The 27,488-nt window shown below is 32.5% G+C and overlaps 1 protein-coding gene and 2 pseudogenes across 1 annotated transcript; 1 reads left to right on the forward strand and 2 right to left on the reverse strand.

The window, feature by feature from the left end:
* Positions 1–199: 199 nt before the first annotated feature.
* Positions 200–13,084, reverse strand: LOC123213642 (annotated as a pseudogene).
* Positions 13,085–18,210: 5,126 nt separating this feature from the next.
* On the forward strand, positions 18,211–20,767 carry LOC123214836 (annotated as a pseudogene).
* A 1,645-nt stretch (positions 20,768–22,412) lies between these two features.
* LOC123214834 (serine carboxypeptidase-like 50) lies at positions 22,413–23,982 on the reverse strand. Its single transcript, XM_044634838.1, has one exon. It carries the CDS (start codon positions 23,833–23,835, stop codon positions 22,516–22,518), a length of 1,320 nt encoding a protein of 439 aa, XP_044490773.1. The 5' UTR covers positions 23,836–23,982; the 3' UTR covers positions 22,413–22,515.
* Between the last annotated feature and the right edge of the window lie 3,506 nt (positions 23,983–27,488).

The raw sequence follows: 27,488 nt of genomic DNA on the forward strand, positions 1-27,488 counted from the left end.
CAATATTATACGTACTCATTTTAGATACATAAATATGTACACACTTATATGTGTTATCATATGATTAGGTATTGAATATTATTTCATCTTTAATTTATATTCACCTAATCATATGATGACGCATATAAGTATATACATATTTATATATATAAAGTGGGTACACATAATTTTATTGTTATTATATATGACTTGTAATTAACTAGCTTCTATATTGGCTTCCTCGAACATTAGTCTTGGAAGGCAACGAAACCCTCTTTCGGTATTCTGCAAGAGCCCACGGTGAGAAAATATTTTTATATAGTGCGTAATATTGCATGCAGTTGTAAGACTTATTTTACAAAATGGAATAAAATAAATCAATTATAAGTCCGTAAGATTTACACACATGATATAAAATACTTAATTTAACTTTAGGGTTTTAGAAATATCTAGATCTTTATGTAATTTGAAACCGAAAAACCTGTTAAAATCACTTGAAATTACCTACCGAGATCACCTCTCAACGTGACTTGGTCTTCCACTGCAAAAACCTCTCTGAATGACAGCTTTGAATAGGTAAATTATACTACAGTCATACTGCATTAGGTTTTGGAGTAGGGTCCTAGGCAATTTATAGCATGTTAATTGACCTCCCATTAAGGTCTAATAAACCTTAAGACTCACACTTGTGCTGTCTACCCAGATTATAACTTTTAATTGTATCGGACTTATCTTTATTGATCACTTAAGTTCATCTATAAACTGACATTGAACTATTCAATTACCCGATTTTATTAAACCAAAATATAATTAATATTAGCCCACATCGGGAAACTTCAACATTTTCTCACTTGGGTAGCATTAATTATTTTATTTGACTTTAAGAAAAAGAAAATAATTTTTTTGACTCTCAGATAATCAAACATTTTTAACTTTAAGTGGCCATTATTTTAGAAAACAAAATAGTTCAAAAATAAATTACACTTTAATAAACAATCAAGTTAATATGATCATTAATAACAAACCAAGATATTACTTATGTCCTCTATCAACATAAGATTGTTTTTATCACAATTACTAATAATTAAATCAATATGGATCAAATCTGGGAGTGTGGCAGAAATAGCATCCAACAAAATGATCACAAACATGTATTATATCTTTGTCAGTCCTCTTTATGATTTCTCTCTAACCTTTTGTTTTAAAAGAAATAAGAGAAATCTTTTTTGCTTCCAATGAAGCCTGTATGTTTCAACCTTGCTCGAGACTCATAAAACATATACATACAACTGTCATACTCAAGAGAAACTTTATCTTGAGACACATGTTGTACCTTAATCATATATATGCACATACATCCATAGACAAATAAATATGTCAATACAATCATGATTAATAAATAAATAAAAAATAAGTAACAAACATATCAATAAAAACAACAACAATCAAAACCTCCCACTAACCCTCGATATCTAAAGACCTTAAACACCCTCATATTTTTAACATGACTTTATGTGTTACAAATATTATTTTTTTGGTTAGGGGTTTAACCTTTATCAACTTTGCATTTTATATTTTAGCCTAATGTCTCCTTTCTTTATGAGGTTCATGATTGTAATATATTTATTTTGTATGTCTCAATCTACCAATGATTTTTACTTAATTGCACTGTTATCATAGTAGATAAAATCTATCCCAATAGTTCAATCAAGTAGTCCATTAACCACACTCTTGAGAAGTTGCCCCATGGTAAGCTACAAATCTAATATCTATAGTTGAGGCTGTTGCTCACGACTATTTAATTCTTTTCAAATATGGCCCATTTAGTAAGTATAAGAATATATTTTAAAATAGACTTTAGATCATCTTTACAACCATCGAAATCTTGATCTTTTGCAAGCATTTCATTATCTCTTAAACCACAACTCAATAATCAACCTTGGATTTGAAAGGTATAAATTGAGAACTATAAATGCAAAAGTTACTTATGCATTCATCAAGCTTCAAATAGTACCATTATAAGGGACATTTCAAATGGAGTCCCTTTCAACCTCATTCTTTACACATTGCTTTATGTCAAACTTATCTCCTTTTACTACAGGCACGTGACTACCTTGCAATTCTACATGTTGAGTCTCTTAAATATACACTTCAAGTATGTATTTGAGATAAGCCATTAAATTCACAAGTCCTTTCATAGTGGATCTTAATACCAAGAACAAATAATGTATTTTGAAGATCCTTCACATCATATATCTTGGATAAAATTAATTTAATCTCATGGAACAAATTAATATCGCCACGATCAACATATTGAACCATACAATAAAGATAAATTTGCTCCCAATGATATTTATATTCTCATATTGGTCTAATTTATTCTTTACGAGCTCATGAGAAGTGCATTTTATTAAAACACCATTGTTAAGAAATATATTTCAACTATAGATAGACTCCTCAAGATTGCATATTAAAAGTTTCATCCATTTTGCTTTTGATAAATCTGATTACACTATACAAACTTCTTTACTAAGGCTTTCATTCAGAAATACAACTTTGACATTCACCTTTTATAACTCTAATCCAAATGAACTTTTAATAACATAATCTTCTTTACTAAGATATATATGAAAATTCTTAACGATAAATAATCTTCTTTTTATGGTAATCTTTCCATTAAGGTTTCCACCACTATGTCAATCGCTTTTGGCTTATCTACTATGTGATTAGCCATCAGTTCTTTAGTAGAAACATCCTCTAAGGTGATATCAGATTTCATAAGTCTTTGTAAACCTCATTTACTCCCACGATTATTTTAGTCATGACATTATTTAATCTTATAAATATTTCAAGAATTGGATGTCAATCACTCTAGTACTTTAATTAGGGTAATAACTTTGACATATATATAAAGAAATCTATTAAGAAAATACTAAGTTATTTTGACAACTTTACCTCATAAAAACTTAGTCACATTTACTTCTCATCATAACTCTAAGCCTAAAACTGAGTTTTATAACAACACCATTTTGAAGTCCCAAGATCTTGAAAATTTTGACAAAATATCCATTATGCCGTATTTCTAACCTTAATATCCACACAATTTTCAACTTAAATGTAGACTCCCATTTATTTAACCTTTATTTATTGATCAACTTCATATCCAAAACCTTAACCCTATTTGGGCAATCAAAACTAATACTTTTTATTATTGCTTTTTCCTGTACAATTAAGTATCAATTGAACAATCAAGCCTACCATTAAGGCTCCTTCACTTTATGCTTTCTTTGTTCGAGAACATTTAAAAGTCAGATTAATAATATACCTCAAATATGATTCTAAAACATATATTAGTCTTAATTTAACTGAAGTCAAATGAGCCTTATAGTGCCTTTTAAAAACCCAACATATGCTCATTAATCTTTGACTCCTTCATGACCATCATATCTTGTCCAAGCCATATCATTCACTAGATCAGTAATTCCAATATTTTCAGATGTCTACCTAATCTTAATGAGAACCTTCTTAACACTTATGATTTAAGGTAAACCTCAATGAGGAAATCAATTAGAGATTCTTTATGAAAGACAACCTTAACTTGATGGATTTCTCCCACTCAATATAGAAATCCTTTTAATTCAATTAAGTTATTATCTTAGGTTTGGGTGGTTCACCAACTTGCTAGGTCAAAACTATGTCCTTAATTAACAGTGTAAATTCAACCTTTATCTCTAACTTTTTAGAGTTAGAGTTAGTCAGAACCTTTATTGTGACATTATCATTATTGTTCACAACAATGGATTTTATTAAAGATAGGATGCAATAAGCAAAATCATTGGCAATAAATAACTTGAAAACCTCATAAGCTATTATCCATGAGAGTTCTAGGCGCATCATCATATAATCACCTTTGGGCCGAGAATACGACATGCAATTAGGACCCTCAAGCATAAGGTTACAAATAAGAAAAATAAATAACTTTTGAAAAGTTCATCACCTTTGGATAGATAAACCTCTTAGGTTACTATTCCTTTTCACACTAATTGGAAAAACACATGTCAATTGAAAAATCACAATTACCTTTGGGTGAATTGAATTTTTCACGATCAATGTAATTGCACAACCACTTTATATGCAACCATTAATTTTAACACACAATAACCAACTTTCGGCAGGAAATTATATGTGTCAATTAAAAAATGTTTCTTTCACCAAATATAGAAATTTTGCAAGTTTCAATGAATGCATCGCTTTGACGATTAAACATTCTGATAACTTATAATAAATTCTACTAAGACTAAATAATATTTCCAAAATTAAGATTTCATGAGATACCACTCCAAATTACTTTATTAAGTATTGCAATAAATCCATATTAGGCAATAATCAGGATAACTTTAAAACCATATAAGCCATATTTTATAGGGATTCCTAGTGCATCATCATTAAATCATCTTTGGGCACAAAAAATGATATGCTATTAAGATGCCAAACACAAGGTTAAAGTCATACAAGGATCTTCAGAACATATGGTTTTCGAAAGAAATATCATCTTTGGACAGATAAAACTTTCTAAACCATTATTCCTCCTCTATTTAATAGGGAAGCACATATCAATTGAATAAGCCCAACGACCTTTGGGTGTATTGAGTTCTTCATGACCAATGCATTTCCAACATTAACCTTATGCATTAAAATCGAAGAATGTATCATTACCGAGCAAAAAATTTTGTGAGTCTCAACAATGTACCACTTTGGTGATTAACATCATGAGAACTCATAAAATATTTCGATGACACTTAATATTATTGCCTTAATTAGATTTCATTAGACATTATACTTTATTGTCTCTGACAATCTTTCTTAAAACCGTTGCATCTAACCTAGTGAACAATAATCTTAACTTTATATGGTAACTTAATTGCGCATGATAAAGTTGATATTTTATTTTATTAATACTAACAATAGAAGAGTACTTTGTGCCACAATATTTAATCTCAAAAATCAATTCACTTTCAAATGGAGACCTATAGAAGTTTATACGTCTTTAATATGCATAATGCATTATCTGATACTTTTAATATACTTTAAAAACCTTTTAAGCATACTCACGTGCCCCAAAAACTTTAAAATCCTATCACGTGCAATAACATGATGTAGAGGAAAAACTTAAAAACTTTATTACATGCTATTATAGGACTTTGACACACAAAAATATGTCCAAATAATTCTTTGTGCATACACATACACTTATTAGGAACAAATTACACACCTTTAGGAATTGCCAATGTAATTTATCATTTATATGCATTGACATGATTTCAAAAGACCTTACATGTTACTTGTACAAACCATAAGCTTGTACATACCTTTAGGAATTGCCAATGCACTGAACATGCCTTTAGAGCATATTCACGCACCTCATGTCCATCCAAAAGCATTCCACATGCCTTATGGGTCACTAGAACAATTTCACACACTTCCACTATAGTTCATGCTCCTACATGCACCTTTAGACATGTTTCACGCACTCCCATGTGCTAGATACAATAGACATGTGCTTCCTCACACAGATACAAAAGTACCACCCGTTTGCATGCACCGTCAGATTCATTCACTTGTTTGCATGCGTGATTCATTTCCATATAAGAACATGTGAGGTGCACAGACACACGTGTAACTAGCGGCTCAAACTATACGAGTCGGCTTTAATCTAGGTAGGATTTGGCTTGGTTTGTTTGACTTTTGGGTAGAGTTGAGCCATTCAACTTTAGATTCGGGTTTCTGGGTTATCCCAACTTGGTCTTGATCCACGAGTTTTAAAAAAAACCCTAACCCTAATATTTGCAATGCTGACAATGGAATTCAAAGATTTCGTCCATCGAAAAGGTTCCATCTGAGAGAGCAATAAACGACCACATTACGATGATGTATCTTCAGCGATTCCATCATCGAATTTGATAAAAAATTGTGATATAAAATCCTAATTTCAAATAAGCACCCTAATATAAAACCCTAATCTCAAAATAAACCAAGAGCTTAATTCCTAATTTCTAAAGTTTGATTTATACAAAAATTTAATGCACCAACCTGAAATTCGTTTTTTAATTTCTGAAATCTAGGATTGCATATTTCAAATATCAAGATTTGATTCATCAATTAAAACCTAAAATTGAAATTGAATTAATCCCTAATTTGAAAATTTAAGCTATAACTTTGATTCAAGAACCCTAATTTCAAAATTAAAAATTTTTTGATTTAAAATCATAAATATCCAAATTCTATAACCTAATGTGTTTATCTCTAATACCAAATTTAAGATTTATTTTACAAAACAGAATAAAATAAATCAATCATAAATCCACAAAATCTATGCACAAGATATAAAATATTGAATTAAACTTTAGGGTTTTAGAAGTACCTGGATCTTCATGCAATTTGAAACCGAAAAACCTATTAAAATCACTTGAAATTACTTATTGAGATCACTTCTCGATGTGACTTGGGCTTCTACTCCTGAAACCTCCTTAAATGATAGTTTTGAATGGGTAATCTATAATGTAGTCATACTGCATTAGGTTTTGGAGTAGGGACTTAGCTAATTTATAGTAGGTTAATTGACCCCACATTAAGGTACAATAAACTTTAAGTGTATTAGACTTATCTTTATTAATTACTTAAACTCATCTGTAAACTAACATTGGACTATTCGATTACCCATTTTATTAAACTAAAACCATAATTAATGTTAGCCTACGTTAGAAAATTTCTAACATCAGTTCCTCATAAACACTCCTGCAATTCCGTGCAAGCATTACATGATTTATTAATTAATAAATCATTCAAAAATTTGAACTTAACATGTGCCCACTTTTTCATCTCCTTTAGTTATACCTGCTGGGGAAAATCACCATCCTTTAGTTGAGAATTAATTATGAACTTAGTTGTATGGTGAATAGGAGTTAGGTCTCTTTCTGCCTGATTATTCAAAGAACAATCACATAAAGATAGAGATAGTATAAAATTTATCCCGGTGCTTATACTTGAAGATATAATTTTTATAGCGGTTTATTGAAACTAACCTATCCACCATGAATTAAACCCATCATAGCCTATACAGTGTAAACAAAATTTGACCTGTTTCCTTCGAGAGGCATGTATTTCTAAATGCCCTAGTTCCTAGGACAACAAATTAGTACATTTGCTTAGTACATTGTAATATAGTAAGAAATCAATTGGTACAAATACATACCTTTTCTGGACAAGAATGATAACACTCTCCCTAACCACCATTCTCTATATGTGATTTAAGAAGAAAATCAAGACCTCTACCCACAGTTACAGAATTGTTGTATGTCTTGCCAGCGGCTGCTAGTCCTCCAAGTGCAAACAAAGTAGCATATGTGAAGCAGACTCCCTAACACCCATGCCTATATACCTATATATATATATATATATATATATATTTTATTGAAAATATATATCATGCATATGTACTTTAATATAATTGACAATAATTATATTTATCATGAATCATCAGACAATTGAACGTTTTCCAAGTAGCCAACTGCTTTTGTGATGAAATTGTCCTGGATATAACTTCTCAAACAAAACTAAAGCATAGACAACTGACGATGTGCACTCAACATATTCGTGCTCAATCACTATGCTAGCAAAAGATTTTGTGGGATTCAGTAACAGAAGCCAAAATACATCAGAAGTGCCAGTCATTAGTATATTTGTGATAGACACTAATTAGAAAGATTTAACACATCACAGTCATATCAGTATGTAGTTTCAACCACTTATTTCCAACCATTCTTGGGCTACGGCTAGCTCCTAGCCAGTGAGACCTTCATTTTTGCTCTGTAGGGAGTCAAACAATAGAGCTTTTATTGATCTAATAGAAAAACATAAAACTTATATAATCTTGAAAAATATGTATGAGGAAATTTGTTTAAGAAATTATTGACATATGTGTGCCTGTAATGATAACAGGATACAAACAAAATCATATAACCTCTCAAGTTCCATTTTCTCCCCAACAATTTTGAGTGGCATCATTGAGAAAGGCAAACAACACTAAATAAAATGAGAAACAATATCTACGGTGAGATACAAGGAAATAAACAAATAACTTCTCTTTGTTTGATCAATAATTTTAGAATAAGTTTACAAATACCTTCAAACCTTCAGCAATATAATCAGAAACTTGCCATCCATGATCTTGATCAGAGAAAGTTTGAATCCCTTGGAAATATGTCGATACATTCCCTTAAAGTCACCAGAAGAATTGTCCTTCACCTTAATTTACAAATAAAATGTAAAATCATTAACTCTTAGGAAAATTCAATGGAACTAATGCTTGGTTTATTAAATGTTAAATTATGTGAGATGCCTCGATAAATTTGTGTCCTCTTATGAGTACAGGCCCTATTTCATCAATGAGAATACTAGCAAGCAAAACTTGAATAGCAAAACTAGTATCCCACTCCTGGCATCCAAAACTGTGCATTTGTAACAATGGAATTAATTCATCAATGCTAAATCAAAACTAAACTTCATTGAATTTGGTGATACATACTAACTGATTAATTAATTAATTATTTACCTACCTGCATCTTTATTTCATCTTCACCAACCCATAAGTAATCTGGAATCCTAGCTAGATGCCTCTTGAAATAATCTCCATTTGGATCTTCAACCCAACAGGCTAGTATGCATAACACCTATGTATATATAATTCAATCAAAAGAATCAAATAGATGGATACACAGAATAAAAGAAATGATGCATTTGCATATCTAGTGAATTGCAATTTGACATTTTGCACACATCCAATGGTAATGTACTGATTATTCTCATCTTCATAATGAATGTGCTTCATTGGTACTTGAAGTGATCTCTCTCTTATCAACTTGTTGAAAGGCCAATGTGTAAGAAAAGGCTCAGAGAATATATATATACAGTCCCAAATCAAATCTTGAATTAAAGGATAGGGATAGTAAAGATCCTCCTGCAATTATAACAACTTTCAATTTATATATATAGATATATATAATTTAAAAAAAGGAACACAAATAGCAAGCATATACATATGAGCAATACTATGTGTACCCATTTTTGGTACACAATTCATATACACAGTGATGTGTCATCATGTAATTAGATGATTTTAAAACATCTGTCATCATATGATAAAGAAACATCCAATCACATGATAACACATCATTTGTATATACAAATTGTGTACCAAAAATGAGTATACATAGTTTTATTGTATACATATATACATATACATATATATGTGTGTGTGTGTCTGTGAATAATTATAATCTCACCTTGGCACATAAATGGCGTACTTTCCCCCAATTAACTTGATTGTAAGGTTGAGCGTAGAGCTCTTCCCTCAGTTGTAGAATAAGAGATGTAATTGGGCCAACAAATTTCTTACCATATAAATATGACATTGGCATGTACACCAAGCAGCAGTAACACCACATCTTGGCTGCATTTGTGAAGAATCAAACTTATAAATTAAATTGATTAATAACAAAATCTGAATCCAAAATGATGCGAAACTAACCTGGATGTATTGGAAGAAATAATTGAAGGATCCAAAATTAAGGAGGCATTGGGTTGCTTCCAGACCAATCGAACATGCCAAGTATCTACAACAAATATAAGAAAATTTAGTGTATAAGAATCGATGACACATCAATGAAGTTAATATGTAAATAGAGTGATGTGGTTACCAAAAGCCAAGTCTTTCCCCAAGAAGGAATATGAGTGACACCACCACGATCAAGGGTCCATTTTTTAGCTATAGCACAAGCATTATCTTGGCCACCATCAGGTCCTTCTCTAAGGATACACATGGTAATGTAGCTCAGAGCTATACAAAACATGGAGTTATGACCTTTATTGTGAAATCCCCACCCACCATCTTCATTCTAATGATAATATATGTATTGAAGGATTTCCTTCTTATGCTCTGTTGGAAATACACTGTCAAGATGCCTCGTTATATAGGTGCACATCACTTGCATATGGGCAATTCTTTTTAGATGCATGTCATTAATATGAAATTTTGTTCCAAACAATGTACTATCTAATTACCAATGAAGGAAGGAAAAACAAAAGACTAGCAGGCTAATGACTGTCGGAGGCTTGCAAGGTTGAAAGGTAATGGACCGCTCTCCTCAACGAGACTGTAGCTGAAATACCCAAATATTAGTTATGGGAAACTTTAGGGAGGCTATGTGAAATTTTGTGTAAGTATGGGTTTAAATGAAACTTTCCAATAAATATTAATAAAGCCATTAGGCTTTGTTTTTCTTTTCATTCTTCAACAAAAAGAAGCAGAGACGCAGATGAGAGAAAACAGAGAAAGAAAGGGAGAGAAGGGAAGAAAGAAAAGAAAAGAAGAAAGAAGAAAGGAAAGAAAGAGGGAGAAAGAAGAAGGAAGAGAAAGGAAAAGGGAATAGGGTATTTAATTTTGTTCAAATAATTTTAGGGTTTGATTTTCACTATTCAATTTAGGGATTTCCAAAATTCTAACCATGTTGTTTCAAATTGTTTTGAATAGGTGAAGAAAAATGAAGAATAACAAGAAATTTCAACACCGACTTAGAGACCCAAATCAGTGGGTGGGAATAAACTTTTTCTCTATAGTTTTTTTGTATAATTTACATTTATAGTCTTGTGAAATTTTATGATATTTATTGTGAATCCTTGAAAATGGTAACATGGATTTGGTGGAAATATCTCTCTCAAAAAAAGAAATAATAGTTTCTTTTATACATGTTATGGGTGGCTATAGAGTAAAAGTTATATTATTATGTGGATTCAGAATGCTTAGTTAAGTTATGTTATGTGTACCTGATAACCACAATGATAAGAAAAAAAATTTTAGTTGGTGACCAAGAGAATTTCTGAAAATTGATTAAATTGATGTTGTGTTGTGGTTGCGTTGGGAGTGTTTAATTTAGCCTTATATGTGATTGACATTGCTTAAGGTGGTTGTGGCATTTGCCGATGATTATTGTCCAAAAAAATTCATATTATCAAGTCATTTTATTATATATATATGGTGATAAGAAATTATATCATTCAGAGGTTCTTGGTTATTACCTATTATGCAATTAGTGCTCTGCATGTGTGATATTTATGTCAAATACGATAGATTTAGGTGTTCTACCTGTGCGATATTTATGTCAGGTATGTCAGACTTTAGTGCTCTGCTAGTGCTTTATTTTATATCAAGTATGACAGATTTGAGTGTTTTGCCTGTGTGAGGTAGCAGTATATTGGGTATGACAGTTGTTTTTCCTCTTGTTCTGCCTATGTGGGGACGCCCCTTAGGTATGACAAATTTTCCTTGATATGATATTTTTCTGATAGGTGTATGTTGATTGTTACATTATAACGGTTATTGAGTTGAACGTGAAAAATTCATGAGTGATTGATATGTCAACTATGTTGAAGGGCCAGAGGCCTAATTAAACTATTCTTATGATTTTTTTTTAAATGAATGAAGATGTAAATTTTTGTTATGTATATGATAAGGTTGGAGGCCTGATTCCAGGTTTATTTTATGATTTTTGGATTTAATCAAGATGTATCATGCTTTGTAACCAGGTAAAGGTTGGAGATCTATAGATGATATTAGGTTAAGTGCTATTATATGGTGTAGAAATTTTTAAAACATAAATACAGAACGCATTTCGACCCTCTAAGCCATGATGGTACTTACAAAGGTTATGGGATTAGCGGGTCAAGATGGGTCCTGTCAGTAGCTGTTTCATACATTATTTCTTCACCATCCTCCACCTTTACAGGTGAGATCATTTGCTTGAAAATTTTCTTCTGAAGAAACTAAAATTTTTCAAACAAGGAAAATTAATTATTCAATAAACAAATATATATTTAGGTACTGATGAGCAAGACAAATTGGAGATCAAATACAAAGTTTAAAATTGTATTAACATGATTGGTTAATTGACGCTTGAAAATGGAGGTTTTATGGATGTCTTGTAAGAAAAATGGGCCGAAAATACTAGAGAAATAAAATCAGTGTGAATGAGATCTATGTTGACTTGAGTTTGTATGTAATCAATGTTTTTAGAGCTAGATTGGTGATTGAACTGGTGGTTTCACTGGTTCATAGTTCGATCGGCTTGATTTGTTCAACCGAATAATCAACTGATTCAACTTATTATCAAATTATAATGAATAGGTTTTGTTTAAAAATTTGTAAAAATAAAATCAATCAAGATACTCATACTTATGAAGATTAGAATATATCATTTTTAAGTAATAACAATTATTCATTTGATTTCAATGAAACAATTAAAAAAAAAGTCGCAATCTGATGATGCAGAAAAAAACATAATTCTATAAATTATTACCTATAGAAGACATTTCAATGGATATAAGATACTTTTTTTAATTTTATTTTGCCCTTCTTCGCACTTATGTTATCTTTTCGTTCCGATCTGTATTAGAACAAAAATAGATAATTTCGAATAAATTTTAAATCTTTGAATCATAACCTAGCAAACATAAAATGTTCCTAGGTTATTGGAAAAAAATATTCTAATGTAATTAATCGAGAAAGTGACATAATTAGCCAAGAGAGATATTATTAAAAATAAAATAAAATTTGTTTAAAAAAAATAAAATCACTATAAATTTACTTAAAAAAATTTAGGTAAAAAAATTAGTATCTATTTTAGTTAATATCCCCAAGGATTTAAAAACCGAATCGGTCGGTCTGTGAACCGATACTGTAGTCGAATACTGTTGAAGACAGAACTGGTATAAGGTTAAAATTGGGTTGGACTGCGGTCGAACCTCTGGTTCGAACATGAACCACGGTCCAAACGGTCTAGGTGGTTCCACAAAACCCAACTACAAAACCTCAAATTATCGTGACAGAGGAACAACGACGTGGTGGATGACGGGTATCAAAGATCGAAGGATGATGGTCAGGCGATTGTGGTGGTGGTCGGAGAGGCAACGACGACTGCACAAATGGAGCTGGAGTGAGATCCAGAAACCGGCAATCATCTAAGGAACACGAACTTGCTCTTCTAGCAGCCATGATAGGAAGCAAACACAGAAATCATAGATTGGAAGAGAATGCAGTTCTGCTTTTAGATTTTATATTTGAATTTGGATAGAAGTTGTATTAGTTTTCGCTTATGATTGCTGGAGATTGGTTGAATTCTATGGGTGTTTGATTTTGGCAATTTCAGTTGTGGGAGGTTTGTGGTTGTGTGTTTGTTGAATATCATGTGAAGATTTGCCCACCTTGTGCTTGGTTTTTTGCCTGGCTGAGCTGCGTTTTGTTTGGTTAGTGAATCATGAAGAGACATTTGCTTTATCATAACTTACAATTATCTACTTTACATGGATGGATAAAAATAATATTAAAGTGTACGTTAATATATATAAATATATATAAAATTATATATACAAAATAAGTATCTATAATATTATTTATATTGGATATAATTGTTTTCTATGATGGGATATATGTTGTAATAATTAATAGGGCATGTGTTTGTAGAATTGAATTTGTTTAATGCATATGTTTTGTTTTGTTTTGATGCAAAGTTAGTTGTTATTACTTATTACATTTATGTTTAATAATGCATATATTTTGTTAATTGTGAAAACTGAAAAATTATGCACAATATAAAATTTACTGTGTAAAACATATGTAATTACTAATTAGACATAATTTTTTTATGTTTTTACATAAAAATGTAATTCCGATCCAACCGACCGGTCTAAACAGTTCAACCGGTCTGACCAAAATCAGTACATAAAACGGTTTTTATCCCAGTCCAATTGTGAAAACCTTGAATATCCTATTTTTTTAAAAGACCTTGGCCATCATCCTTCCTTTGACGCTTTTACCTTGATTTGGTTTGCTAAATATATAAATTATTATAATATTTATTAAACATTAAAATTAAAAAATTAATTATTAGAGATTATCTTATAAAATTAACGCTGGTGGACAAACAGTTAATATGAAAGATTTCCGTTATGTTGATTTTGAATTTAAATTAGAATCGGATTCGTGTCTGACACCTGTTAAGCATGTGATTACGTGGCAAAATCTGTTGCTGACCCGGCAAACGGAATGCCACGAAGTAACGCTAACTATGTGCATCTCTGCATGTACGAGCGTGCGCTCTTCCGAGAACATAAACACACATCTCTGTATGTATGAGCGTGCGCTCTAAGATCTTTCTTTCTATTTTCAAAATTCTCAGAGTTCAACTTTTTCGAGCTCTAAAATCTTTCTTCTACTTTCAAGATTCTCAGAGTTCGACTTCTTGAAATCTCAGGTTTGTCGATGTCTCCCTCTCAATCAAGCCTGTTGTTGTTATTACTGAACGGACATCGAAGAAGCCGTAATCACGCTTGGACGCGTATAAGGGTTTTCTTCTCGTTTTAGAGTTTCATGCTGATGTGTTGCGGTCGGTTAAGGAGATAAGGATTGGAGTTTGAATTTTTAAATATGCGAAATATCAAGATTACTCTTCAAGATTTTGATTACTGTTGATCTAGATTTAAATATGTGGAATATCAAGAATACTCTTCAAGATTTCGGTTACTGCTATCTAGATTTTGTTTCACTTTTTGGGTAGGGTTAGGGTTTTTGTAATTTCTTACTTGGAATGGGAGCATCAAAGGATTCGACGCAATTTGGGTCTTCGTCATGCGTCCCGTATTAAAATAGTATGTTATTGGGCATGGTTTCTTTGGAAATTCAGATTCCTGTCACTAATTAACAGTCAGATATTGTGGGACTACCTTCTGACAATTTGATCTTTGATGGGACCGTTTAATATGACTCTGTTATTCATTGATTCTCTCTGTACATCTTTCTTCATTATAGTTTGGACGTTAAGGTGACCAGGGGACTCTCATATCAAAGGGAAAGGTAATCTTTACTTGTTGGTGGACAGGCTGCTAACCGTGCATTATGCAAATTCTATATGGTTGGAAAGTGCAACAGAGCCCCTGTAGGTTTCTACATTCACAACCACCGATCCTGACTGAACTGTCAAGTGATTTACTTGAAAACCTGCCAAGGAAGAATACCAATTTTAGTGGCCCGAAGAATGTATGGACTTTGAGTGGCTCAGAAGATGGAATTACGCATAATCAAATCAGAAACACCCCCAATTATAACAGACCTAAGAACTCCTTGGTTTCTTCTTCTGAAAGTGTTGAGTCCGGAGACAAAATAAGTACTTCAAAGACTCCACCAATCGTCTGTCAATACTGGCTACCTGGAAATTGTGTGAAAGGAGATAACTGCCGGTTTATACATTCATGGCTTTGCGGGAATGGGATCTCAATAGTGGCAAAGCTTGATGGGCACCAGAAGGTAAGCTTGTGATCACTGATATGTTTTTCAGGCTTATTTTAAAATTCTGTTTGGCTTTGGAGGAAGGGGATAATTCAACAAATGTGTGCCAGCTCCATGCATGGTTAATGGATATATTGTCTGGCCAATTACTTATTTATTTTTTTTAACTATGGTTTTACAGTATTTCCCTTTATTTATGATTTTAAGAAAACATATGGAATATTAAATATTTAAATGTTAAATTGGCAGGCTGTCAGTGGGATTGCCCTTCCATTAGGGTCAGACAAGCTTTATTCAGGCAGTAAAGACGGAACTGTACGACTTTGGGACTGTCATGCTGGTCAATGTGGCAATGTAATCAATCTTGGTGATGAAATTGGCTGTTTAATTTGTGAGGGGCCAAGGGTCTTTATAGGCATGCCCGATGTTGTTAAGGTTAGCCTATGGTTAAATATATTTTTTTCGGTTTCCTTTATTGTAATCTGTTCCATCTTTCAATCCTTTTAGTTTTGTGCTCAAAGTTGATTTTGCATTTGTTGGTGATGTTGTAGGCGTGGAATATTTAGTCATCATCAGAATTTATTCTCAATGAACCAGGCAGCCAAGTTTATTGCATGGTTGTTGGTAATGAAATGCTGTTTGCTGGAGCACAGGTAACATGAGCAATTTAGATTCTTTTTTGCAATTGAATGATTTTTTGTGTTCATTATTATCATGAAAATCACAAGGGTGGATGTCATTTGTCATTTGGAATTAGGCATCATCTTTTCTGGTCATTATATTGGTCTGGAAAGTTGATTATTTCATTTGGTTTTGCAGGATGGTGGTATTTTTGCATGGAAAGGCAGTCCTGGAACTGAGAATCCTTTTCATCTTGCTGATCTCTAAGAGGCCACGCTCACGCTGTGACATGTTTAACTATTGGATGCAATATGCAATATACTTTAATCGGCATATCTATTGCTTATATTGTGCTCTCAACAGGAAAACCTCAATTTTTTTATAAGATTGATTGAAAGAGAGCATCCAATAAATGTGAGAAGACTAAATAGACGATGTAGAAGAAGAAGAAATTAGAAAATGAAAGTTGCTCCTCAGTTTTGTAAGTGCTTCAATCTTCTTATTGCCAGATTCAGCTTTATTATTATTATTATTATTATTTTTTATCATAATGAATATAGCTACCTAAAAGACTATTGAAATCATGCTTTGTTTTTTAATTCTCAGACTTTGAAGAGTAGTCTTTTGAAGCAGAAGTTGCGGTACTGATGTCTCCACAAAAACTTCAAGCTTTTGTATAAATTGTAGATTCTTATTTTAGTAGCAATTCAATAAGCAACTTTGATTCCGTTTCAGACTATTATGCAAGAGCATATAGTTCTTATTTATCTATTGTTTTTTTTTTTTTTTTGCCTTGTAAAACTTTACTTCGTTAGAAGAAGGGCTTGAACCTCCGACCTTGTTTACCTATTTTTAAGTATTTGACAAACTATAAATATTCATGTTCACATTTGATTTTTGTGTTCACAAATCTGTCTTGTTATATGTGTGCACATAGCTGCATTTTTGTTTGAATATTTATACGTAATTTTTTTATTCAAGTACAATTAACAATTTCTTTTGCTTGTGTTGATTTATTATTTGTTGTTTAAGTAAATGGTTGTGATTCTATGTGCCACTCGCTGCTTTCACTCTTGTTGTGTATTTATTTCTTGGGCTGACAAGTGCGAGTGAGGCAAGGGGTTGTCACAGTGCAATCCACGAGCATGCAACAGTGTGAACGCAAGTTCAGGTCAGGTTCAAGGTAGGCAGCAGCAATGTAGGGGTGTTCAACCCATCATCCTGCAGTGTAGAAAGGGAGTTCGGGCCACGGGATGCAGCGGCCAAGGTCTTAGTCCAATTCTACAATATTCTTGCAAGTGGAGCTAAGGGAGTCCAAGGGTTATGATGCCCACTTGTACATGAATCCTTACCAACATGAACCGTTTAAACAATGTTTTTTTCAATCAATCTTCAATGAGCACAACTTATATTTTTCCAGCAACTTTCATTTGTCTTTTCCTTTCAGTGAGTTAAGTTTTTGTGTCTATGATGGTATTGGGTTTTCGCTCAATCTAATGTTATCTACTCAATGTTGTAGAAGTCAACTACTGTAAATCAAAGTTAATATAAGAATACACTACTTATACGTCTCAACCTCAGTGAGATATTTGGTTGATAAATAATCGAATTGCATATTTGGATTTTACTAAAGAAGATCAAGATGTCTTTTGTCTAGGGGGACAATAATCAAAAGTCCAGCTATATTAATATAAACAAAACAATAGAATGAAACAAAACTTTTTACTTTAATTCAATTCTTTGGAAATTATTATAGCTCAGGTCCAATTAATTGCTTTAATTCAATTACCAACTAACTTTCACTTTTCAAAAAACACTTTAAATGAATAAATCAAATATTAGTAGATGATAGTGGAAGACTCCAAATCTTCCACCATTGAAAAATTCATGTTCCTACATAAAATGTGTAAAGGTATAATTGAGGATCTCTGCACTGTTGGAAGTATTGAATAAGAGGTTGTATAAATAATGAATATATTTACAATTATTTTCTTACAAAGTCTGTCTACTCGAAGGTTCTCGAATGATAGTGGAAGACTTGGAGTCTTTCTTTGTTTATCAGTTGAAAAAACCATATTCCCACTTAAAAAAGTTCTAACCTTAATTGGAGTTATATTCCTAAACAACAAAATTATGTGTACTAACGATGAATACTAATTTTTATATTAATAAAAATGTGTTACTATTCAATCACATAATAATACATCATTGTTAATATGTCTCTGTTATCCATTGATTCTCTCTCTATATCTTTCTTTATTATAGTATGGAGGTCAAGGTGCGCAGGGGACTCTCATATCAAAGGGAAGGACAGCCTGCTAACCGTGCACTATGTAAATTCAATCTAGTTGGAAAGTGCAACAGAAACCCCTGTAGGTTTTTACATTCACAACCACCAATCCTGACTGAACTTTCAAGCGCTTTACCTGAAAACCGGCCAAAGAAGAATACCAACTTTAGTGGCAGGAAGAATGTGTGGACTTTGAGTAGCTCAAAAGATGGAATCAGAAAGACCCCCAATCATAACAGACCTAAGAACTCCTTGGCTTCTTCTTCTGGAAGTGGAGTCAGGAAACAAGATAAGTACTTTAAAGACTCCACCAAAGGTCTGTGAATACTGGCTATCTGGAAATTGTGTGAAAGGTGATAACTACCGGTTTATGCATTCATGGTTTTGCGGGAATGGGATCTCAATGCTGGCAAAGCTTGATGGGCACCAGAAGGTAAGCCTGTGATCACTGATATGTTTTTTCAGGGTTATTTTAAAATTCTGTTTGGCCTTGACGGAAGGGGATAAATTTAACAAATGTGTACCAGCTCCTTGAATGGTTAATGGATATATTGTCCGGCCAACTACTTATTTTTTTAATTATGCTTTTACACTTCTTTTCCTTTATTTGTGATTTTAAGAAAACTTATGGAATATTAAATATTTAAATGTTAATTGACAGGCTGTCAGTGGGATTGCCCTTCCTTTAGGTCAGACAAGCTTTATTCAGGCAGTAAAGATGGAACGGTACGAGTGTGGGACTGTCATACAGGTCAATGTGCCAATGTAATCAATCTTGGTGATGAAGTTGGCAGCTTGATTTGCGAGGGGCCATGGGTCTTTATAGGCATGCCCAATGTTGTTAAGGTTAGCCTATAGCTAAATATATATTTTTTGGTTTCCTTTATTATAATCTGTTCCATCTTTAAACCTTTATAGTTTTGTGCTCAAAGTTAATTCTGCATTTGTTTGTGATGTTGTAGGCGTGGAATATTGAGTCATCATCAGAATTTATCCTTAATGAACCAGTCGGCCAAGTTTATCATGGTTGTTGCTAACGAAATGCTCTTTGCTGGAGCACAGGTAACTTGAACAATTTAGATTCTTTTTTGCAATTGAAATGTTTTTGTGTGCTTATTATTACTGTAAGTTTTGTTGATCTTATGAGAGGAAAACTATCATTTATGTTTTTATTCACCAAATTTTATGGCATGCCCTTTTTGTTGTTTAACATGAAAATCACAAGGGTGGATGTCATTAGCCATTTGTATTTCGTCGTCATCTTTTTTGGTCATTACAGTGGTCTGGAAAGTTGATTATTTCATTTGGTTTTGCAGGATGGTGGTATTTTTGTATGGAAAGGCAGTCCTGGAGCTGAGAATCCTTTTCATCATGTTGGATCTCTAAGAGGCCACTCTCACACTGACATGTTTAACTGTTGGAAGCAATATGCTTTACTCTGGTTCCATGGACAATACAATAAGGGTAAGTTGTCATTTTAAGATTATCTTCTAATGTTATGACTGGTTATTAGAAGTCTATATAATGTGATACTGCCCTTTTTACTCACGGAGTAATCTATTTATATTGACTCTGACAGGGATAATTTATTTTTCTTGTTATTGATTTTTCTTTGGGTTCTAGGCTGATGCTATATATCATACCATTGAGCAGATGCGTTCTATTTAAAATTTTATGTTAATATACCTCTAATGTTTAATTTTTGTTTAACTAGTATTTTGGTTATACATATTTCCTGATGTGCTGCTAATCTCTCTCTCTTGTCTTCCTTTCTTAAACTAGGTTTGGGGTCTTGACACTCTACAGTCTGTTATGACACTAGATGGTCATACTGATGCACTAATGTCTCTTCTATGCTGGGATCAATTTTTGTTATCCTGTTCATTGGACAAGGCTATAAAGTTTGGGGTGTTGCAGGAGGCAACTTGGAAGTAATGTATACACATAACGAAGAACACGTATGTGGTTTCGTGATCCTTTTTTTTCCTACTGTATGATTTTGTTTGCATGTGCATTTCTTTCCACACTTGAACCGTTAGGCTTCTTTACTCTAGTTCCTACTTTGTATATTTGCTGCCACGTCTATTATATGTGATGCATTATAGCTTTGATGTTTAGTTCATTAATTGGCTGTATTCTTGTAATATGTTTGCTACAGGGTCTGCTTGCGCTTTGTGGGTTGAATGATTTTGGACAACCAGTATTGTTGTACGCTTGTAATGATAATTCTGTTCACCTATATGATTTACCATCATCAGTATCTTCTTCTTTAATTTATAAGAATAATTTACTAGTTGACATATATATTTCCTTTTGGCTAACAAATTGTAACTTTTTTTCTGACATAGGTTCACTAAGCGGGTGAGTATATTTTCAAAATGTGAAGTTAGAGACATTCAGGTTGGTCCTGATGGCCTCATTTTCACTGGTGATGGAACCGGGATGTTGAGTGTATGGAAGTTGCTGGCAAAGTCAAGTGGATGAGCCTTCTCATTAAAATTTGTACAAGAAACAAGTTGCTGTATGAATTGCAGAGTTTGACTGTATATGAAGAGGCATAGAAAGAACTTAACACTGGGTTTTTTATCCTTGGTGATTTTTTCTAATTTTTTTCATGGGTTCTGCTTTTCAATCTGTTCAAATGTTTGTAGAAGAACTGTATAATTTAATACTGGAGTAAAATTATGTTGTTAGCCCTCTCATTCATTCCATGGAATAGCTTTTGCTTTGTTGACAATACTGTTCACTTCTATTTCATTTACCTATGGATGATGATGTTTTCCCTGGACTTGTCATCAAGATTACTCCTTCCCAACGTAGCAAATTTTAAAGGTAGTTTTCATGTCGAGATCTTAATATTGCGATATTAACTTGTTACAAGAAGCAGTTCCCAACTTGAGATCTTAATATTATGATATTAACTTTTCTTTTTTTTTGGTACTTGGCAACAACATATGTTTATAGGTAAATATTTATGCTACAAGAATCATGAACTATGTGTGGATTCAATCTGAATTCAAGCTAGCCATTAAATGCATAATTCCCAACTTGAGTTCGAGTTTGATTTCCTTAGAGTTTGAGAAGTTAAAAATTTGGCTAAAAAAGTATAATAAAATAAAAGAATTAAAAATGTATAGACTTAACAAAAGCTATCTAAGTTCTTGTTGCTTATGAAAGAATTAAAAATGTATAGCAAAATAAAAGAATTTGGCTAAAAAGTATAATAAAATACAAGAAGATAAATCTAGCTTTCTCTCTGTATATTTTAGTTTATTTTTTTCCCAATGTTTCAATAAATCAAATGGAATATTTGTGATTATCAAGAGATTAAGACAATGAAAAATTACAATTAATAATAATATTATTATTATTTAAACCTTAATTGGGAAGCTTATGTATCTTGTCTCACTTGAATAGTTATATTCTAGTAGTTGGTATGCTACATTAACTTCAAGAAATAAAGTTTTTCTTCTTCATAGATTTAGTGTTTTTTTCTTTTCGGATTTTGTGGAGATTTGAAGATAAGAATGAAGATCGGATGCTTCTCACTTTCTCTCTTTCAAAACTCAAATTCAAACAGTTGATTCAATCAATTTTATTAAAACCTAATGATCAATATAGTTCAAAAATTTTAAATCGATTTAAGTTAATGATTGAATCAACTTGTACCAAATCACGATTCAACAATTGGGTCAAACTATTACAATGATGTCAACATGACATCATACTAATATTATCATAAAAATTTTGTAATTAATGGAATTAAATCAAATCCTAACCATTGGGAAGGCATGCGCCATTCCATAGAGATGCATTTTCATTTTGTTATATATTATTCTATTTTGTATTTAATATATTTTAATTAACAATAAAATTATGTCTCTTATTCTAATAGATAAATAGATACACACTTATGTATGTTATATATAATTTTGATGTTGAAGCATCAAAAATTGACAAGTAAGGAGTTGAGTGCCTTCATTTTGGACTTTTGCCAGAAATTCAACTAATCAAAACCACATAATGATAATTTAAGTAACAAGATTACTAATCAAAATGCTAAAGATTAATGCGATGTGCTCAACTTTATGTACAAACAATGATATGTCATCATGTGATTAAATAGTCTAAAATTAAATATCAAACCAAACTTAATCTTATAATAATACACATTTTGGACTTTTATTAAATGCTACATACGAAGAGGGGAAGAAATTTTATGAAGGGTTCCTTATAGGCCGTTGTCAAACAAGCCTTTTCGAAGAACCCAGTCTTCTATCATTATCTGTGAGTTAAGTGGCTGGTCAGTAGGCACAAGATGCCCAGCACCAAACAAAACAACATTGCTCAGACTCCCCCATTTCTGCACCCACCCAGCAAGCTCTTCATTAACTCGCCAGACTTTTCTTTCTGCCATCAAAAACCTCTCAAGTCCTTCCCATTTCAATGTCTTCACCCAAGCCTCGGTTGACACCGGCCCATCTCTCAAATCAAAGTACCCTTGATACAATAGCACCTTGGATTTCTTCACCAAAAATTCCACCATGTGTTTCACACTCTTCATCACATCTTCATGAAATGCATCCCCCACAACATCACTACATATGTCAAAAACTATGCTTTCTTTGGCCCCCAAGGCCTTTTTAACCTCAGCAATATTCGTAAGATTAGTCACCAAGTATGTTTGGTAAGGAGCCTTTTTACTATAATCATCCAAAGTGGGTAAGCCAGTCATGTTTTGCAACAACTGCAGAATCTCATTTTTCGTATCTCTTGCCTCACTCCAATTCCCCATTTTGACTAACTCAACTGCCCGCCGTTGAACTTTCTCCATATCCCTCTTTTGCCTCTCATTGATCAAACCTGAAAAATAAGCATTCAAAGCATAAGTATTGACTTGAATTACTGGGTCAGTCAACCCATCACCAATAGCAACTCCTTGCAAGTTCACTCTTTTAGACTCTGGCAGCTGCAAATTCTTCTTCAAAATATAGTACCCAATTGCAGGAACATACTTTCCTGCATAACTCCCACCAGTAACATAAAGAGGTCTATTTTTAAACAAGGGATCAGCTTCAAGAAACCCATTAATGGCTTTAAAAAGATGCTTAGCAACAGAAATTTGATCCCTTGGGATCTCGACATCACTTGCAGCAAAACTAAACCCAGTTCCAATGGGATTATCAAGAAAAAGAAGGCCAAAGATGCGGTTCCAAGGGCTCGAATTGGGTTCGAGTCTAAGATGTTCGACATTTTCACTCTGATAATAGTTAACGCGCCAAGGGCTGAGTTCAAAAAAGTTACCAATCATGGAGGAGCAGCCAGGGCCACCCTGAAGCCAAACGAGAAGTGGGGTTTCTGAGAATTGCGAAGTGGGTGTTTGTGCTTCATAGAAGGTGTAGAAAATGGCGGAGCCGGTGGCGGGGTTCACGGGAAGGTAACCGGACTTGGTGGGGAGGGCTTCATTGGGGAAGAGAGGAGACGATGAAGAGGAAATGAGAAGGACAAAAGTGATGAGGAAGAGCAAATCAACGGTGGTGGTTAACTGCATATCGGTTTTGGGGAGTCTCTAGCCTTTGATTTGAGTTTGTGGTGTAGCAAATTTTGTAGAATTGGTGGCTTTTATAGACAAAATGAAGAATAAGACTCGAGCCAATGCCGATTGAGGAAGACTTACTCAAACTACTGGTTTATAACAATGAACTGAATTTTTGAATCAAGTTCAAAATTGAATTTGATTTCTTTGAATTTAATCTAAATATTTTATATTTAACTTGTAAATTAAATTCAAACTAACTCGTATTGAATCTATCCTTTTATTCAAATCTTATCTCCAAAGGTATCTTAAAGTTTCTCCACCCAATTTTAGTAAGGAATTGTTGTCAAAGATCCCAATCAAAACAGTTGGAATGAAAATGCTTGGATGATTGGTGCATTTATGGACACAAAATGTTGAATTTTACAATTGCGACATAAAGTATGTTACTGTTATAAGTGCTAGTGTGGGCATGAACCATAAATTCATGGTTGAAATTTTGAATAGATGCTTTGATGGTATTGACTGAGAAATGATATTTGGCCTCATGAAATAATAAAATTATGTGCGTGCGCACTTCCGAGAACATAAACACATTCTCTCCTACTCACTCTTGGCGCTCTAAAATCTTTCTTTCTATTTTCAAAATTCTCAGTGTTCAACTTTTTTGCGCTGTAAAATCTTTCTTCTACTTTCAAGATTCCCAGAGTTCGACTTCTTGAAATCTCAAGTCTGTTGATGTCTCCCTCTCAGTCAAGGCTGTTGTTGTTATTACTGAATGGACATTGAAGAAGCCATAATCACGCTTGGCCTCGTATTAGGGTTTTCTTCTCATTTTAGAGTTTTATACTGATATGTTGTGGTCGGTTAAGGAGATAAGGATTGAATTTTTAAATATGTGGAATATCAAGATTACTCTTCAAGATTTCGATTATTGCTGATCTAGATTTAGTTTTACTTTTTGGGGTTTTTTTAACTTCTTTCTTGCAATGGGATCAAAGGGTAGCAATTTCGTTCTTCGTCATGCGTCCTGTATTAAAATAGTATGTTATTGGGCATGCTTCCTTTGGAAATTCAGATTCCTGTTACTAATTAACAGTCAGAGACTGTGGGATTACCTTCTGACATTTTGATCTTTGATGGGGCCGTTTAATATGACTCTGTTATTCAATGATTCTCTCTGTACATCTTTCTTTATTATAGTATGGGATTACCTGAACTCGGACGTTAAGGTCATCTTTCCTTGTTGGAGGACAGCCTGCTAACTGTGCATTATGAAAATTCTATATGGCTGGAAAGTGCAACAGAAGCCCCAGTAGGTTTGTACATTCACAACCACCGATCCTGACTGAACTTCCAAGCGAATTACCTGAAAAAGGGCCAAAGAACACACAGAGGAAGCTATTCCAAAATGCTTAAGAGCAGAAGAAAATGAACACACACAGGAAGAAGGAAGACAGAATTTTCAGAGAGAAGAGTCACACGTTTTTCATTCCAGAAAATTGTTCAAGCATACATTCCTCAGTCTTGCCTATAATACGTGCCTAATAAATTGACACCGAACCAATTGATTGCTAAGATTAGAAAAATAACGAACAATTCTCCTCAAAACAACATCACCTTATTTAGTCATATGACACCGTATTCCAACCAAAACAATACTACAAAATCTCAGCTGAATTTCATGCTAGGAAATCTCAGCAGTTGAATTCAGTTCACTCTGCATCAGTTGCCCCTCCCCGAGCAATCTCACTCAGCAGTTGGGTTCTTGTGGGAGCAATCTCACTCACCCACCATTTTCTCTTCACAAAATTATATGTATAAACAATAAAAATAAATGACTTCATGAAATAATAGATGCTTTGATGGTATTGACTGAGAAATGATAAATAACTTCGTGAAATAATAAAATTATATGTATAAATAATAAAAATAAACTTAAATATAAATAATAACATATTACCACATGACTGGTAATTTTAAATTAGAAATAAAATAATATTCAATCATATAATAATATGTCATTGTTTATATATAAGTTAGTGTTTATTATTTGTACACATAATATTACTCTTTAGAAAATTAAATCATTATTGAAAGTAAAATTTATCATATTATACATAAATGGTTTCATATTATATCATTATTGAAAGTGAGATTACAGAATCATTTAAAAAAAAAAAACAAGTAGGGTTTACTTAAAAAAAAAAAAAGAACCTTGTTTCAAACTCATGGGAAAAAAAAGAAAGAAAGAAACTAGGTTCTTGTTGCTTGGTGAAAGATCCAATTACAAGAAGATAAATCTACTCTCTCTGTATATTTTAATTTGTTTATTTTCCCAAAGTTTCAATAATTCAAATGGAATTTACTTTTCGTTAATTGGTATGCTACGTTACCTTGATGAAATAAAAATTCTCTTCTTCATAAATTTACTTTTCTTTTTAAGTGAAATATGAAGATAAGAATGGACCAATAGGCTATTGACTAAAAAGAAAATAGAGGGAGTTTTAAAGGACTTTAGAGTCTTTTTCATTATAGATAGTTGGATTGATTACTTTCCGAAAATTTTGCTAAATATTAAAAATATCATCTTCTTTGAACTTATATTGAAAATGTGGGCTAGAGTTAGGATTGGATATAAGTTGAGCTCAATCCTAATATAAGTTGGCCTTGAGTTTGACTTGAATTGATAAAGAGGCAACCAGAGTTGAATAAGAGTTCTTCAAATTGGTCTTGAGAAAAGTTTAAGTTTAACTTGAGAGAGAGTTCGAAACTCATAGTTTAACTAAAGTTTGAGACTCAGATTTTTTGTCCAATATCAAAATGAGATCATTTTACTAATTAAAAAAAAAACTTAAAACTTAACTAAAATAACATCAATTTGCCAACCATTAGACTTGACTCGAATCAAGTTAGACCAAGCTTGAATTGAGCCAATTAAAATGGTTGGCTTGCTAGTTAGACCGAATTGAACTCCATTTTATTCAAGTTTGACTTGGTTCCTCCTTGAGCCAAGAGCTACAACTTGAGCTTAACTTTGGCTCAACAAATATGAACTTGAGTTGAGCCATCTTTCAAGACATAATCAACTCGAATCCAATCTAACTCTAGTTGGAGTTACATTCCAAAACAATAAAATATGTGCATTAATTATGAGTACTAATTTATATATTAATAATAATATGTCACCATCTAATCATATAGCGACATATTATTGTTAATATACAAATTATTGCTTATGTATAATCTTATTCATTTTCAAAAGCTTACTAAAAAAATGAATACTCGTAGGTGGGATACATTTCAAGATTACACAATCGCTACAAAAAGATCAAAGAGATTAGGATTTACTGAAAAAGAAAAAGAACTTTATTTTTAACTATGAAAAAAAAAAAAATTTATAGATGATTGTTCACCGACGTGGTTCTTTTATCAAGAGCAACTCTTCGAATGATAACTAAAATGATGACAAAAAAAAGAGATGAGGGATTGGTTGTGTCAAGTTGTTAATATGGTAGTTTGTTGTGTGGTTGACTCATTTTCATGAAAAAGGCAAAAGTAAGGTGGATCCAAATCAAATTGGGTTCGGATTCAAAATTTGATTTAACTTTGTTCGAACTCGTTTAGTTCAAATTCGTTTAATTTGAATTTAAACTGAGTTCAAGTGA

Source organism: Mangifera indica, chromosome 4 (genome assembly GCF_011075055.1).
Source record: "Mangifera indica cultivar Alphonso chromosome 4, CATAS_Mindica_2.1, whole genome shotgun sequence".
NCBI classification, from domain to species: domain Eukaryota; kingdom Viridiplantae; phylum Streptophyta; class Magnoliopsida; order Sapindales; family Anacardiaceae; genus Mangifera; species Mangifera indica.